This window comes from Pelophylax lessonae, assembly GCF_965119305.1.
Source record: "Pelophylax lessonae genome assembly, chromosome: 8".
NCBI lineage: Eukaryota > Metazoa > Chordata > Amphibia > Anura > Ranidae > Pelophylax > Pelophylax lessonae.
In genome coordinates this window covers 272625229-272643680 of record NC_138775.1, presented here as the reverse complement: position 1 = coordinate 272643680, position 18452 = coordinate 272625229, and the positions used below count along the sequence as shown (strand labels likewise).

Below are 18452 nucleotides of genomic sequence, written 5' to 3'. Positions count from 1 at the left end.
GCAGAGCTTCAGTCACTAAAGACCGGACCAGAGCAGCTTCAGAAAGCTATGTATAGCGATTAAATCTTTAAAGGGCTAGATAGATTAGTCTTAGATGCCTGTAGATTTAGAGATTTTAGCTAGGGAGAACTTCTACTTTAAAAGGGGTTGTAAAGTCTTCTCTAAATGCATTAAGATAAAAAGCCTTCTGTGTGCAGCAGCCCCCTAATAATTACCTGATCCCCCCCCCCCCCTCTCTAGCCAGCGATGTCCATAAGTGCCTCAGCTCTGGGACCCTTTTTCCTGATTGGCTATGTTTGACAGCAGCAGGAGCCAATGCCGCTGCTGTGTCTCAGCCAATCAGGAGAGAGAGGGGGTGGGGCCGAACAGCAGGTCCATTTCTGAATGGACACAGAGCTGTTGCTCAGCTTGAGTGCCCCAATAGCAAACTGTTTGCTATGGGGGCACTCAACAAGAGGGAGGGATCAGGAGCTCCAGGCAGGGACCCAAGGAGAGGAGGATCAGGGCGCCTGTGCAAAAACTGTTATTTTAATAAAGAAGAAAAAAAAAAAATAAAAATTATGAGACTTTACATTAATCACTTTCATTAAGTTATCAAGGGCTCGAGGGCTAAACCCCACCAACTAGGAGTCTAAACAGTGAGTGCTCTAACAGTAGGACTTCACCCCAGAGACAGGTTTTCCATTCTCACGATCCCCCCCCCCCCCCCCCTAAAAAAAAATAAAAAAACAAACAATGACAGTGTAAACTTTTGCTTAGCATAAAACTATATACAATATAAAATAGACAGTATCTATGGGAGCTGAAAATTACTACAATTTGGCCTTGGATATGGAGGCCGCTTCAGCAGTCAAAACATTTGTAAGGTCATATACATATATCTGTAAGGCACCAACCTGTTGTATGTGCCAACATAGGACAAGGGATCACAGTTTTCAGAGCTTACATTTTTTGCTGAATCTATAGCACCGCCTTTTTCTCTGCCCATTCATTGGAGTACTGCTGAGACCCATCCTAAGCTTTCCATCAAAATCCCCACCAACCGAGAGTGCAGACACACCTACTGTACATCCATTTTTAATGCTTAGGTGTCCTGTGCCAACTCAAGAGATATAGATTTAAGATTATTTCCATTAAGTACATTTTAGTAGTGATGGGTTAGTGGCTCTGCCATAGTTCTGTGTAGGAGCCAACATCGAGTTCTGTACTTCTGCTTCTTAGAGAAGTCAAACCAAAACAACTGAAAAATTAAGTGTGTGCAACCTGTGGGCAAATAACAACTGAAGACCCAGATTGCAAGATAATCAGCAACACCATTTTGGAAAACAATGTCCTTTAAGGTCCCAGAACAAGAGTATATTTGACCAATAGGGCCACAAAGCAATGACAAAGATGTGCCCTTTGTTTAAAAGGGTCAACCTTGACCCACCAGGTTAACAGATGAACTGTAAAAATAAACAAAAAAAAAAAAAAAAGGAGGAGAAAGGAACTCTTCTCAAAAGAAGGATCAACTATGGACACTGTAGTAAATATGAGAAATAATGTCTTTTATAGGAGTTTGTGGTTTTCACCAAATTTTCAAAATTGAATAAAGTATTTTTTCATAATAATTACTACAGTGTCCATAGTTGACCCTTCTTTGAGGAGAGTTCCTTTCTCCTGTTTTTACAGTATTACGCAGGTCAACGGACCCCAACAGCCCTTGTCTGGGCAGATGGGTATCTAGAGAGCAGATTTGGTGGTCCCTCGAGTCCCACCCGCTCCGGTCCACCCTGTCTATAGGCCGCATGGGAAAGAGCAACCTTTTTGTCTAACAGATGAACTGTCCAAGTGTGAAATATTAGTACAATGAGCAGGACTAATAAAAAAAAAACCAAAAAAACTTACTGGTTCAAGGTGATGTTCCCCCAGATATCCTCAACATCTTTCTTGGTCAGTTCATGTGGACCACCTTCATCACAACCCTGTTCTTCTTCCATCATTGCTATCTCCTCATTCTCTTGTTGACCCTGGAATAACAGAAATTATTGCAGACCAAACAAACCTAACAATGCAAGTCTAAGACCCCGTTCACACTGGGGCGACCTGGTCGCCTGACAAGTCGCCGTGGGTCGCCTGCCATAGATTAGCACAGGACCCGTTCTAATAGGAGCGACACAAGTCGCTCCGACTTAGAAAAAGGGTCCGGAGCTTCTTTGGGGCGACCCGGAGCGACCTGCATTGACTTCAATGATATGAAGACCGTGCCGGCCGCTCCGAGGTCGCGGTGCGAGCTGCGCACCGCGACTTCACAGGTCGCCACCGCAAGTCGGGTCGCCCCAGTGTGAACGGGGTCTAAAATGTATTTATTTATTTTTTAACGTTTGGTAGATTCCAAAATCTCCCATTTCTCCGCCAATCCCAGTAGATTTCACTGCTTGGATATTTACACATATGTTCTCAGCCTTGTAGATTTTTCCTGGTAATCCCCATGGGCTCCAACTTATATGGTTTGACATTACATTTAAGACTGCAAACAGAAGTGTAGGAACACCTCTGTTGAAACAAAATTCACAGGTGAGCATGAACAGTGCCATGGACTTCATGGGGGGAACAGGTCAAGCCAAATGGTGACCGTTTTTGCCAAATTTGATTCACCCAATTCTGAAATAAAAATATATTTTAGCCACTTCAGTACTGGAAACTTTCACCTCCTTTCTGCCCAGGCCAATTTTCAGATTTCAGCTCTGTCACAGTTTGAATGCCAATTACTCAGTCATGCGACACTGTACCCATATGAAATGTTATTTTGAGACAGATAGAGCTTTCTCTTTGTAGGATTTAATTTTATGCTATTTAAATAAAAACTCCAAAACATGTTCTTTGTTTCGGTTATAAAACTTTTTTTTTTGCAAAACACAAAACAATCTTTCTTTCATTAGTTTAGGCCAAAAGGTATTCGGCTATATTTATTTGGTAAAATAAAAGATAAATACTGATTTAGGTTATATACCGTATTTTCCGGCGTATAAGACGACTGGGCGTATAAGACGACCCCCCTAATTTTCAAGTTAAAACATAGGTATACTCGCCGTATAAGACTACCCCCCTTCCGAAGCAAGGCAACATCAGATTTCTCATAGATCTCCAAGGTACCCCAGTACTGTAATACATGTAATCTCTCATAATATCTCCAAGGTACCCCAAGTATAACTATTACCAGTAGATGTAATCTCAAGACGCTGGCTGTGCGGGAATCCTGTACCAGTATACCGTATGTACCGTAGCTTTGGCTACATACAGTATACCTCGCTGAGCCAATCACAGTGAGCGATGTATTCTATTATTGAATGCAAAGCCTGCTCGGATTGGCAGAGTAACATCAGCCCGCCTCTCTGACTGCCAATCCGAGCAGGCTTTGCATTCAATAATAGAATACATCGCTCTCCCTGATTGGCTCAGCGAGGTACACTGTATGTAACTGAAGCCACGGTACATACGGTATACCGGTACAGGATTTCCACACAGCCAGCGTCTTGAGAGATTACATCTACCGGTAATACTTATACTTAGGGTACCTTGGAGATATTATACTCAGCGTATAAAATGACCCCCCCATTTTTAGGGGATTTTTTTGAGGTTCAAAAGTAGTCTTATACGTCAGAAAATACATACATATATACATACATACATACACACGTCACAAGTTGTGTATTTATCACGTATTGTATTACCAAACGTCCAGTTTTTTTTTGGATCACCAGGCAGCGCCACTCACCTCCCCCTTAATACCATTTCAGTTATATACCCCTTAGCGGGATTATACACAGGAGGTAGGCTGCAGCCAGCTATATACATCCTTAGCACGGATTCTTTTTATTAAAATAAATAAAAAAAAAAAAACCCATACCAGCAAACCAGGTTTTATATAAAATCGTACTTTTACTCACTGACCTGGCCATCTAGAGAGTTATGTCTTTTAGGTGTCCTCTTGGATAAATTTGGTATTTTAAACATATTGTCCTTTTCTTTGAAGACATTTTCCAAACTACTTCTCTTCCAAAGAGGCTGCCGATTCGGAATAGTCTTCACAGGAGAAGTGGAAGGGAACCTACAAAAAACAATGAAGAGCACAATCATACATGGGTATGCACACATCTATTTATTCATCTAATCCAGCCTCTCTCAAAATTTTCTTCTTCGGTGGAACCCTTGAAATCGTTTTCAGGTCTCGAGGACCCCTTGGTAAGATTAGTCTGTCAGGTGTCATTGGGAAAATGCCCCTTACATTGGTGATGGTAAGTGGAAAGAATGCCCCCTACAGGGTGGCCAGAATGACACTCTTGCAGTTGTACTGCTGCCTCTGCCAAGTGGGGTTGGACATGAATCTACGTAGGCACCATCAGATGGGAAGTCAGTTGGCCACAGCCCAAGGAACCCTTTTGGTACTTTTCTTTGCAAGTACCGGCTCGGCTCCACTCGGCCCTGCTTGGCTCGGTTTGGTTTTCCACTGCATGGTACGGTATTGGAACAGTTCGGTACAGTTTGCTTTTCCACTAAAGTAGTAAGTGGGTGGGATAACAACGGTTCTCTGACCAATCAGTGGCTAGTAGTGACAAACGGTCAAGGCTGCATGCAATGGATAGTGGGATATGGTACTGGTACAGCCCTCTTGGAACCACAACCGAGGTGGTACTGTTTAAGCGAGCCGTACCGTTCTGTTCCATGCAGTGGAAAAGCGCCGCCGTACCGTACCGAACCGTTCCAACACGGTACCATGCAGTGGAAAAGCGCAAAAACGAGCCGTACCGTTCGGTTCCATGTAGTGGAAAAGCGCCGCCGTACCGTACCGAACCGTTCCAACACCATACCATGCGGTACCATGCAGTGGAAAAGCGCAAAAGCGAGCCGAACCGTTCGGTTCCATGCAGTGGAAAAGCGCCTTTAGCCAACCCTGGAGGAACCCTATTGCTCCACAGTACCTTGGATGAGAATGGCTGCATTAAAATGTACAGAAAACCTGCAATGGTTGGCAAGTGATACCTGTACAGGTTGTGGTTATCCTCCAGGTCCTCGGTGCCCCATCTCCCCTTCAGGTCCTCAATAACATGGTTCTTCAAGAACTTCCTTAGAAGCTGGATTGTCTGTTGTCTGGTCACTTCAGTTCCGAAATTGCTGTTATTCCTGAGCAGTTGATGAAGCCAGTCTATGGCCTCGGAGGCTGTGAAACAGTTCCCATAAGCCCTAAAGTGTAGTCTGTGCTTCTTCAAGGGCATTCCAGCCCGAAAGTATTTGGTTACTTCATTCCACTGAAAGGCAAAGAATTGCTATTAGATTAGCCCAGCGCTCAAGTTACATGGTAAATATTAGCTGAAGCCTATCTCACACCTCTGAGACCTTCAGATAGACAAAGTACCCATCACACAATGACTAGGGTGGCCCACCGTGGTGATGGGTATATGACCGACCTTAGTGAAGAATTGTTTTGTGGTAAACGGATACATTTGATAAAGAAAATAGAGATCGAGTAAACCCAAATAAAAAGATCTTCCGGTGGAAGTCATTCCCCAAGACACACCCAGTGCTAGGAGCATCTACTTCATACATAAACAGGCACGCTTATTCCAGATGATGGTGAATGTTTATACCATGCATTGTCAATGTGTGATCCAACCCTTGGTATATAAATATACTCCCCCCCCCCCCCCCCCAAAGAAACAGCCCAAAACCAAAATCAGATTGTACGAAGCAAAAAAGGACCAACATTACATTCTAAAGTCCCAACTATAGAACACCGGATGTTGCCTTCATATATAGTACAGGGGGTAGCGGGGTTCACCCACATATACACTATTACCAAAAAAGTATTGGGTCGCCTTTAACCACTTTACCACTAGAGCATTTTGCTGTCTTATGTCTGGGCCACTTTTTGCGATTCGGCGCTGTGCGACTTTAACTGACAATTGCGCAGTTGTGCAAACTGTACTGAACCGTTCCAACACCGTACCCAAACGAAATTTACGTCCTTTTTTTCCCCACAAACAGAGCTTTATTTTGGGGGTATTTGATCACCTATGCGATTTTTACTTTTTGCGCTATAAACAAACAAAAAAAAAAAAAAAGCGTTTATTTTGAAAAAACAATATTTTTAACATTTTTTTTATATGAAATTCCCCCCCAAAAAAATGTAAAAATCTAATTTTTTAAAAAATTTTGGCCAATTTGTTTTCTGCTACCTATGTTTGGTATAAAAAAAAAAAAAAAAAAAAAAAATCACAATAAGCGTATTTTGATTGGTTTGCGCAAAAGTTATTGCGTTTACTAACTAAGGGAAAGATCTGTCATTTTTGGTGTTTTTTTTTTTAACGCGTAATGGCGGCGATCTGCGATTTTTTTTGCGGGACTGCGACATTGCGGCGGACAGATCGGACCCTTGACTGACATTTTTGACACTTTTGGGGGTACCGGTCACATTACTGCAGTAATCAGTGCTATAAATATGCACTGTTACTGTAAAAATGACACTGGCAGGGAAGGGGTTAATTTTATTGGAGAGGGAGGGGTTATTGTATGCCTGATGCTTACTGACGTGTGGGGGGGGGGGGGGGGGGTGACTGAGTGACACAGGGACAGATCGCAGGTTCAGCTATGCTGACCCTGCCTGTCACTTAGGAGATCCGCCCGCTTGTGTTTACACAGGCGGGCGGATCTCCACACTAGATCCCCGATGATCGGGGAAGAGCAGCGGCGATCGCCGCCGCTCCTCCCCTGGCCCGACTCCCGCTGTGACTGAAAACAGCGGGAGCGAGCCTCCGGCGGCGCGCGCGCCGCCGAGAAGGGGGGAGTGCGACGACGTAGGTCTACGTCGTAAGACCTACAAGAGCCACTTTGACGCAGTAGTACTACGGTACTCAGCGGTAAAGGGGTTAATGGCATATTGGGAACTTTAATGGCATCCCAGTCTTAATCCGAAGGGCTCAATATTGAGTTGGCCCACCCTTTGCAGCTATAACAGCTTCAACTCTTCTGGGAAGGCTGTCCACAAGGTTTAGGAGTGTCTATGGGAATGTTTGACCATTCTTCCAGAGGTCAGGCACTAATGTGGATGAGAAGGCCTGGCTCGCAGTCCCTGCTCTAATGCATCCCAAAGGTGTTCTATTGGGTTGAGGTCAGGACTGTGTGCAGGTCAGTCAAGTTCCTCCAGCCCAAACTCACTCATCCATGTCTTTATGGACCTTGATTTGTGCACAGGTGCGCAGTGATGTTGGAACAGGAAGGGGCCATCCCCAAACTGTTCCCACGAAGTTGGGAGCATGGACTTGTCATGGTAATTGGCTCATTATTCACCATTATCTGGTAAGCAGTCTGTACTACCAGTGGAGGTTTCACTATATTTGAAGATTCCTGTTTTTTCATCATTGAGGAATAACACTTGTTTCAAGAGACTATTTGGACTTATATATATATATATATATATATATATATATATATATATATATATATATATATATATATATATACACACACACACACACACACACACACACACGTGTAGTCATAGCACTAATATATTGTTTTAGTGCAGCTTGATATATTCTAATTACTGTTCGGTGTCGTTACACTTGGAAGCTGCTGCTTCTTTTTTTCTTTACTTAGTGTGGTTATTTTCTCTTTTTTACACTTGTCATGGTGAGCTGACGCCTTAAAGAGTTCCCTTCACTGGAACGAAGGGGCCAAGCCCAACCCCTGAAAAACAACCCCACGCCATAATCCCCCCTCCACCAAATGATTTGGACCAGTGCACAAAGCAAGGTCCATAAAGACATGGATGAGCGATTTTGGGGAACTTGACTGGCCGGCATAGAGTCCTGAACTCAACCCAATAGAACACCTTTGGGATGAGTTAGAGTGGAGACCGCGAGCCAGGCCTTCTCATCCAACATCAGTGTCTAACCTCACAAATGCACTTCTGGAAGAATGGTCAAACATTCCCATAGACACACTCCTAAACTTTGTGGACAGCCTTCCCAGAATAGTTGAAGCTGTTATAGCTGCAAAGGGTGGGCCAACCCAATATTGAACCCTACAGACTAAGACTGGGATGCCATTAAAGTTCATGTAAAGGCAGGCGTCCCAATACTTTTGGTAATATAGTAGAGACTACATGAGGGTGACACCCGGTGCCCCCTGTACTATATTGGCACTTTTCCACTGCAAGTACCGGCTCGGCTCTACTTGGCCCTGCTTGGCCCGGTTTGCTTTTCCACTGCGGTACCGCATGGTACGGTGTTGGAACGGTTCGGTACGGTATAGGTTTGCTTTTCCACTAAAGTAGTACTAAAGTTAAGTGGGTGGGATAACAACGGGGTGGGTGTGATTCTCTGACCAATCAGTGGCTAGTAGTGACTGCATGCAAAGGATTGTGGGATATGGTACCGGGTATGGTACCTGTTGGAACCACAATCGAGTAGGTACTGTTTTTTCAGAGCCGTACCGTTCGGTTCCATGCAGTGGAAAAGCAAACCTATACCGTACCGTACCGAACCGTTCCGACCCTATACCATGCGGTACCGCAGTGGAAAAGCACAAAAGCGTGCCGAGCCGGTACGGTTCCATGCAGTGGAAAAGCGCCATATGTGAGGTGACACTGGATGCTCCCTATAGGAGTATAGATGATAGAGCTGCAGGATTAATCGAAAAAAAAAAAAAAAAAAAAAAAAAAAAGAAAACTCGATTAAACCCCCATACAATCTTAATTCAGCATTTCCAAGATTCAGCGGAGAGCCGTTCTCTGCGGACAGCTGTCAAAACAAAAAGCAGCTGGCAACAAAGTTTATCACAACATTACCCAACACTGAGATAAGGGGGAACATTGGAAACATTGTATCATTTCCCTCTTTTAGATCAAAAGGGATTAACTTCGGTCTGTAAATGAGGTCAGTTTAACCCCTTGAAGACTAAGCTTTTTTACTTGTACGCTTGTTGCCTAAAAGTTAAAAAATCTGTTTTTTGCTAGAAACTTACTTTGAACCCCCAAACACACACACTAATATATATATAAAATCTAATTTCGTTTTTTTAGCAGAGACCCTAGAGAATAAAATAGCGGTTGTTGCAAATCAAAATGTTGTCATCATTTTGGGCCAATTTGTATTATTTTTTTTTTTACTAGTAATGGTGGTGATCAGAGATTTTTAGCAGGACTGCGACATTGCGGCAGACAGATCAGACACCTAACTGACATTTGACACTTCTGGGGGGGGGGGGGGGACCAGGGACATTACTACAGTAATCAGTGCTGAAAATATGCACTGTTACTGTAATAATGCCATTGGCAGGAAAGAGGTTAACACCAGAGGGCAATCAAAGAGTTAAATGTGCCCCTAGGGGGCGCATTCTAACTGTGTGGGGGAGGGGATTGCTGAATGAACACAGAGACCCGTGTTCCTAAATGGGAGGATCCCAGGCGTTCTGTGTTCATTACTGACAGAACAGCAGTCTGCCGTGTTTACAACAGCAGACCGCCGTTCTGTCTCCACAGGAACGATCGTGGGTGCCCGGTGGTAATAATGGACGCCGGACCCGTTGATTAGCTTTCCCTGTGACCAATCGGCAATGTGTGCGCCCCTCCCTAGCAGTACCGCGAAGCGACATACAGGTACGTGGTTTCGCCGGACAGAGCTGATCTGCCTCAGTATAACTACGGCGGCTGGTCGGCAGGCGGTTAAGAAAAAAAAAAACACAGTAAAGTTGGCCCAATTTTTTTTTTTATAATGTGAAAGATTTTATGCCGAGAATCGTGATCTTTATTCTAAGCAAAAAAATTGTGACTAATTTTATCCAGAATCGTGCATCTGCCAGTGCCCCCCATACTATAGATGAGAGGTGACACCACCCATTGCATACCCCCCCCATACTATAGATGAGAGGTGACACCACCCATTGCATACCCCCCCATACTATAGATGAGAGGTGACACCACCCATTGCATACCCCCCCATACTATAGATGAGAGGTGACACCACCCATTGCATACCCCCCCATACTATAGATGAGAGGTGACACCACCCATTGCATACCCCCCCATACTATAGATGAGAGGTGACACCACCCATTGCATACCCCCCCATACTATAGATGAGAGGTGACACCACCCATTGCATACCCCCCCATACTATAGATGAGAGGTGACACCACCCATTGCATACCCCCCCATACTATAGATGAGAGGTGACACCACCCATTGCATACCCCCCCATACTATAGATGAGAGGTGACACCACCCGTTGCATCCCCCCTCCCCCCCCATAATATAGATGAGAGGTGACACCACCCATTGCATCCCCCCTCCCCCCCATACTATAGATGAGAGGTGACACCACTCATTGCATCCCCCCTCCCCCCCATACTATAGATGAGAGGTGACACCACCCATTGCATCCCCCCCCATAATATAGATGAGAGGTGACACCACCCGTTGCATCCCCCCTCCCCCCCATACTATAGATGAGAGGTGACACCACCCATTGCATCCCCCCCCATAATATAGATGAGAGGTGACACCACCCGTTGCATCCCCCCCCCCCCATAATATAGATGAGAGGTGACACCACCCGTTGCATCCCCCCTCCCCCCCATACTATAGATGAGAGGTGACACCACCCATTGCATCCCCCCCCCCATACTATAGATGAGAGGTGACACCACCCATTGCATCCCCCCCCCCCATACTATAGATGAGAGGTGACACCACCCATTGCATCCCCCCCCCCCATACTATAGATGAGAGGTGACACCACCCATTGCATCCCCCCCCCATACTATAGATGAGAGGTGACACCACCCGTTGCATCCCCCCCCCATACTATAGATGAGAGGTGACACCACCCGTTGCATCCCCCCCCCCATACTATAGATGAGAGGTGACACCACCCATTGCATCCCCCCCCCCCCCATACTATAGATGAGAGGTGACACCCATTCCCCTCCCCCTGTACTATATAGAAGAGGTGACATCTGGTGCCCCCTGTAATATATATATATATATATACACACATACACTTTTTTTTTGTGTGTGTGTGTGTGAATGAATGAGACACCCCGTGCCCCCTGTACCATAAAATAAATATCTCTATCACACATTTTTTTAATCTTATTTTATTTATTAATTACTATTTACACCTGGTGTCCAGTATACTATTTAAATAATAAATACAAAAAAAAATAGTTACATAGTTAGTGTGGCTGGAAAAAGTCACAAGTCCATCTAGCTCAACCAATAAAAAGGTGGAAAAAAAAAAAAAAAAAAAAAAAATTTGAGAATATATATATATATATATATATATATATATATATATATATATATATATATATATACATATACATACATACACACACACACACACACACACACACACACATATATATATATATATATACACACACAATATTAAATAATGAAAAACAAAATTAAATAACACACTATATAACTAAATACTAATATATATACACATACACACACAGAAGAGAGGTTGTTTTCTCCGGGTTGTCACTCTCATATACAGTATACAGCACGGGGTGTCACACTCAGCACGGTCACCCCACTTACCAGCTTGGTGGCCCGGTACGGTCCCGGGGTGATGATCCGACTCTCCATCTCCCGGTCTCGGTGGCCCTCGGGCCGCCAGCGGCTCTTTAACTCGCCCGGAACACGTGACCCTCCCGAGTTCTCCGCTCAACCGTCCACCGAGAGTTTGAAAAGCGTGCCCAGAAAGGGATGGGCGGCGATTGGCTGCGTTAGATGCGCACATGAGACTGTCCGCCAATCAGAGTTCAGAGGCGTCCTGGAAACGGAGGGCTGGCGCTTGTGTTCAGGAACTGGGCGGTGCGATGGGCGGAGGATGGAGGGAAGAGGGTGTGGCCATCAGTGTTCTCCATCTGTCCCTTAAACGCCTTTCTCCTCCCCCACAGCTGGATGTCATTTGTGTTTCCTGTTCTCATCTCCCGCATCCGACCTCCACCCCGGGGACCGATCATCGGTTCTATAGGAGAGCAGTCACTGGAATAGTGCGGCCAGATACTGTATATATCTATATGGGAGGAAAGAGTCCTTCCATGGAACATCACTGATAGGAGGGCTTTGTTACATTGTATATTTATTTCACTCCATGTAACAAGAATGACCAGGACAGAGAAAATGATGGACAGTAAAAATAAAATAAAAGACAAGAAATTATTATATAACTAATAAAAAAAAGTAAAGTACAGTATTACATAAATAAAATATTATTAAAAATAAATAATAAAGTAAATTATTATAAAATACATTATTATTCTTATTGAGATATTATAATTAATATCAAAATAATTCATATTTTAAACATATATAAATCATAATAAAATAATTAAAAAATAAATAAAGTAGTACATTTTTATAGAAATACATAAATAAATAAAATAATAATACAATAAATAAATAATAATACATTGTACATTAACCACTTCTGGACCAGACGGATTTGCCCCCTTAATGACTAAGGCCATTTTTCGCAATTCGGCGTAACGGAAAATTGCACGGTCGTGTGACGCTGTACCCAAAAAATTGATGTCCTTTTTTCCCCACCAATAGAGCTTTCTTTTGATCACCTGTGCGATTTTTATTTTTTGCGTTACAAACAAAAAAAGAGCGACAATTCTGAAAATAAAAAAAATATTTTTCACATTCTGCTATATAACTTTCCTAATAAAAAAAAAAAGTTAAAATCAGATTTTTTCATCCTTTAAGGCCCCTTTCACACTACTGCAACGCAATTTTGCCGCGATTTCGCGGCGCGATTTTTGCCGCGATTTTGAAAGCATGGGCAAGGCTATATGCCTCAAAATGCATTAAAATCGTGGCAAAGTAGTGCAGGAACTACTTTGAAGTCGGTGCGACTTCAAAACGCACTGATATGAATGGGGCTCATTGAAAATAATGGAAAACGACTTGTCATGCGATTTTGCGGTCCACAATCGCGGGACAAGTCGCACTAGTGTGAATGGGGCCTTAGGCCAATTTGTATTCTGCTACATATTTTTGTTAAAAAAAAATTGCAATTTTGATTGTTTTGCGCAAAAGTGATCGCATCTACAAACTAGGGGAAAGATTTAAGTAATTTTTATTATTTTTTAATCTTGTACTAGCAATGGCGGCGATCAGCGATTTTTAGCGGGACTGTGACATTGCGGCGGACAGATCGGACCCCTAACTGAGCTTTTTGACACTTTTGGGGGGACCAGTGACTTTACTACAGTAATCAGTGCTAAAAATATGCACTGTTACTGTAATAATGACACTGGCAGGGAAGGGGTTAACCTAGTGGGTGATCAAAGGGTTAAATGTAAGCCTAGAGGAGTGTTTTCTAACTGTGAGGGGAGGGGCTTGTGAAATGACCTTAGAGACCTGTGATCCTATATAGAAGGATCACAGGCGCTCTGTGATCATTCCAGAGAGAAGAACGGTCGGCTGTGTTTACAACAGCCGACCGTTCTTCTCTCTCAGCGGGGAGCGATCGCGGGTGGCTGGCGGCAATCGGTGCTGCCAGCCCCGTGAATCGGCAACAACGCTGCCTACGTCAGCCACTCGCGCTCGCCCCCTAGCACCAGGCGCGTGGTCGACGTAGTCCTACGTCGGTTCGCACAGGAGGGGCTGCCTGCTGCAGTAAAACTGCGGCGGACGGTCTGGAACTGGTTAATATATATTAATAAATTACTACTACTATTAATATTAATACTACATTGTAAAGTAATATGTAAAGAAATCTACTAATACTGCTACTCCCACTTCTACTATTACTAATATTACTATTATTGTTATTTGTGTTAATAATAATAATAATAATAGTAAAATAAATAATAATTGAACTTCTTATATTTTACTTCCTATAAAAAATAATATATTAAAGCGGTAATAAACCCCACTTGGTCATTTTTACCTACAGGCAAGCCTAAATTAAGGCTTAGCTGTAGATAAAATGAATATCTCCTAAACATGCACCATTTAGGAGATATTCACCCTGCATGCAGCCAGTTACATCAATGGAGCATGCGCTCTTCAGAGCTTTGTGCCGGACCAGAGGGCACCCACACGCTTGTGCAGGAGTGACATCATCATGGCTCCGGCCAATCACATAACCGGAGTGCGCGATCCCGGAAAAAAGACCAGAGAAAGTGACATCGCTGGAGGGCTTTGTTCCAAGATGAGTATTTCATAATGTGCTAGTATGCCTTGCATACTAGCACATTGTGCATTTGACTTGCAGGTGTTTTTTTTTTTTACAACAGCCGCGGTTTACTACTGATTTAATAAATGAATGCTTCTACTTCTACTACTACCACTACTAATATTAATAATAAATTGTAAATTAATGTTTAATTAAATTAATCCACTTCTGCTGCTACTACCATTCTACTAATAATATTATTATTATTATTATAAATATTATTATTAATAATAATAATATTAACAAAAATAATAATTTAACTTCTTTCATAAAATAATAATAATTATTACAATAATAATAGAAAGGGCTTTTTTCCAGGGGGAACGCAGTTCTAGCACCCCCAGAACTGAATGTATGTAATAACAGGTGCTAAGGTGTGCTGGAGAGTCTATTGATGCTGGCTACTGGGGGATCTATTGTTGCTGGAGGCATAGCCGTGCACAGCCTATTGCATTAGGGTGTGCACCCCAAAGCTCAGCCACACATGCCTTTCTCTGCAGCCTCTGGACAGTGAATGAATGGTAAATGACATATTGATTAGCTCCTTCCCCCATTCTCCATCCTGAAACATCCCCCGCAGTAGCCGAGGAGAGGAGGGAAGCCAGCAGCAACTGCGGTGGAGGGGCACAGCATGGGGGGAGCCCGGGCAGTAGGGGGAATTGGCATCACACTGAGTGATTAGGGTGTGCCCAGGCACACCCCCTGCGCACACCTATGGCTGGAGGGGATCTATTTTTGTGTAGGAAGGGGGGTCTATTATTGCTGGGGAGTTCTTCTGTTGCTCTTGGGGGATCTGTTGTTGCTGGGGGTGGGTCTTATGTTGCTGGGAGTCAGTTGTTGCTGGGAGGGGTGTGTCTTATGTTGCTGGGGGATCTTTTGTTGCTGGGGTGGGTTTTATGTTGCTGAGGGATCTGTTGTTGCTGGCAGGGGTGGGTCTTATGTTGCTGGGGGTCAGTTATTGCTAGGAGGGATGTACTGTTAAGAGGGGGGGGGGGGGTCTTAGTTGCTCACTGATGGAGGCTCTATTGATGTTGGCTATTGGGAGTCCATTGTTGCTGGGGTGGATCTATTGTTGTTGGGGTGTCCATTGTTGATAGATCTATTTTAATGTCTTTCTTGTTATCATTAACAAATTCCATCCAAAATACTTAGCACCAGAAAAGAATACTTGGGTCTGTATTCTCTAAAAGGGGCGGTACTGGGAGGTGGTTAAGGGGCGGAACCAAGGAACGGTGCTTGGAGGTGGGTAAGGGGCGGAGTCAAGGGGGTGACTCAAAAGGGAGGAGTTCCTGAACCTATTCTCTGAGAAAAAAAGCCCTGATAATAGATAAAATAATAATTAAAAATAAAATATAATAATTTAAATTAGCAAATGACATATAAAGAGAGGACTTTGGTATTTAAGGCTGCCAATGGTTAACAAAGTATTCATAATAAGAGCAAAGACTAAAATTAAAAAACAAAAGTTCAAGTGTGAGGAGAGATTAACGAGTTACCGAACGCCTACCGCAGCTTTACTGCGGCAGGCAGCCGCTCCTGGGCAAAGCGATGTAGGTCTACGTCGCTCGCTCTCAGGAGGCTAGGGGGGCGAGCACGCGCCGCCCCCGCTCGTCAGCAGGGAAGCAGATGCGTGTGTCAGACAGCTCCGATTGCCGCTTAACACCCGCAATCGCTCCCTGCTGAGAGAGAAGAACGGTCAGCTGTTGTAAACACAGCCGACCGTTCTTCTCCCTGGGATGATCACAGAGCTCACAGTTAGAATCACTCCCCTAGGGTCACATTTAACCCCTTGATCACCCACAGGGTTAACCCCTTCCCTGCCAATGGCATTATTACAGTAACAGTGCATATTTTTTAGCACTGATTACTGTAGTAATGTTACTACAAAAAAGTGTACTCCCAAAAGTGTCAAAAATGTCAGTCAGGGGTCCGATCTGTCCACCGCAATGTCGCAGTCCCACAAAAAATCGCAGATCGCCGCCATTCCTAGTAAAAAAAAAAACTAAAACAATAAAAATGACATAAATCTTTCCCGTAGTTAGTAGACGTGATAACTTTTGTGCAAACCAATCAAAATACGCTTATTGCGTTTTTTTTTTTTTTTACCAAAAATATGGAGCAGAAAACAAATTGGTCTAAAATGTTAAAAAGGTTTGATTTTTACATTTTTTTTTTTTTTGGGAATGTCATATAGCAGGATGTGAAAAATATATTTTTTTTTCCAAAATCGTCGCTCTTATTTTGTTTATAGCGCAAAAAAAAAAGCTCTATCTGTGAGAAAAAAAGGATGAAAATTTAGTTTAGGTACAGTGTCGCACGACCACGCAATTGTCCATTAAAGTAACGCAGTGCCAAAACACACAATGGTCAGGAAGGGGGCAAATCCTTCCGGTCTTAAAGCGGTTAAAGGGTAACTCCATTTTCGTGGGGAAAAAAATCAGCAAATAAAGAAAAAACCAATATAGTGTACACAATTGTGACACAAATCATATTGTAATTGAAAGATATTAAAAATGACCTTTCCTTTTCAATCTGCAGCTGTTGTAATTTTCTGAAAATGCAATACAATATGGCCGCTTGGAGGTGTTCTGTACACAGAATGTATACTGACCACACCCCCAGAAGCATCATTTCCTGCTTGTGTGATTGGCTCACCCATTCTCCCAGAAGTCTGCACTAAGATACAAGTCAGATTTCTGGCATCCCCTGCAACAAAAATGTCATTTTTGGTGAGATTCTCCCAATAGGAACACGTCTAAAGGGATGCAGTCCCAGCAGCTTTCCTCATTAGTGCTCTGCAGCTGCCACAGCTGATAGATAATTATGAAACCATTTGACCCACTGAGCACAGGGGAGCAGAGAAACAAACAGTGATTTATTCAGAATAATAAAAGGTAGAAATCTGCAACAAATTTAGTTATAATCCCTGCAATGTACAGAGATCACCCAGAGGGGAATGTTTTTTTTCTCAAAAAAAGTGGAGTTACGCTTTAAAGTAGATCTATGGACAAAACTTTGTTTTCTATTTTGGATAGAGTAAGGATAGGTTATAACCAATGTCACTTTTTTGGGCATTGGGGAGATTTCCCTACACTTTCTGTCCCATAGCCAAAATAAGAATTGAGAGGAAATCCCTCCAAAGAGAGGGAATCCCTGGTTGTCACCAGAACTAGTGTCCCTATTGGAAGATTTCCCCTCTATTCCTGTTCTGGGGACAACCCAAAATTTGATCAAAAGATTACCAAAAAGAAAGCTCTATTTGTGTGAAAAAAATGAAATAAATTGTGTTTGGGTACAATGTTGCATGAGCACGCAATTACCAGTTAACCACTTTAAGACTAGAAGATTTTGCTGCTTAATGACCAGGCCCTATTTTGCGATTTGGCACTGCGTTACTTTAACGGACAATTGCGCAGTTGTGCAACGCTGTACCCAAATAAAATTGATGTCTTTTTTTCCCCACAAATAAAGCTTTCTTTTGGTGGTATTTGATCATCTGTGCGATTTTTATTTTTTGCGCTATAAACAAAAAAATAGTGACAATTTTGAAAAAAAAACAAAACAATATTTTTCACATTCTGCTATATGACATTCTCCCCCCCCCCAAAAATTGAAAAATTAAACCTTTTTAACATTTTAGGCCAATTTGGTTTCTGCTACATATTTTTGGTAAAAAAAAAAAAAAATCACAATAAGCGTATTTTGTTTGCTTTGCGCAAAAGTTATTGCGTTTACTAACTACGGAAAAGATTTATGTCATTTTTATTGTTTTTTTTTTTTTTTTTACTAGTAATGGCAGCGATTTGCGATTTTTAGCGGGACTGCGACAGATCGGACAACTAAGTGACATTTTTGATACTTCTGGGGGGACCAGTGACATTACTACAGTAATCAGTGCTAAAAATATGCACTGTTACTGTAATAATGCCATTGGCAGGGAAGGGGTTAATACTATCGGTGATCAAGGGGTTAAATGTAAGCCTAGGGGAGTGATTCTAACTGTGGGGGGGGGGGGGGGTTGGGCTTTTGAAATGATCACAGAGACATGCGATCTTATATAGCAGGATCACATGGTCTCTGTGATCATTGCAGGGAGAAGGAAGGACGGCTGTGTTTACATCAGCCGTCTGTCCTTCTCTGTCAGCGGGGTGAGATCAAGGGTGTCAGGTGGCAATCAGAGCCGCCTGACACACGAACAGCCTTCCCCGGGGA

The 18452-nt window shown here is 43.1% G+C and overlaps 1 protein-coding gene across 1 annotated transcript in view; it reads right to left on the bottom strand.

Moving 5' to 3' along the window:
* The window catches only part of DEPDC1 (DEP domain containing 1), a gene marked incomplete at its 3' end in the record, with an annotated part of 37158 nt that extends 25453 nt beyond the window's left edge, over positions 1 to 11705 (bottom strand). The window contains exons 1-4 of the mRNA XM_082266635.1: positions 11588 to 11705; positions 5023 to 5288; positions 3934 to 4090; positions 1888 to 2009 (exon numbers count right to left, since the gene is read on the bottom strand). Of these exons, the coding sequence (XP_082122761.1) occupies positions 1888 to 2009; positions 3934 to 4090; positions 5023 to 5288; positions 11588 to 11635 (593 nt within the window). The 5' untranslated portion in view covers positions 11636 to 11705. The remainder of the gene's footprint in view (positions 1 to 1887; positions 2010 to 3933; positions 4091 to 5022; positions 5289 to 11587) is intronic.
* Positions 11706 to 18452: the final 6747 nt, after the last annotated feature.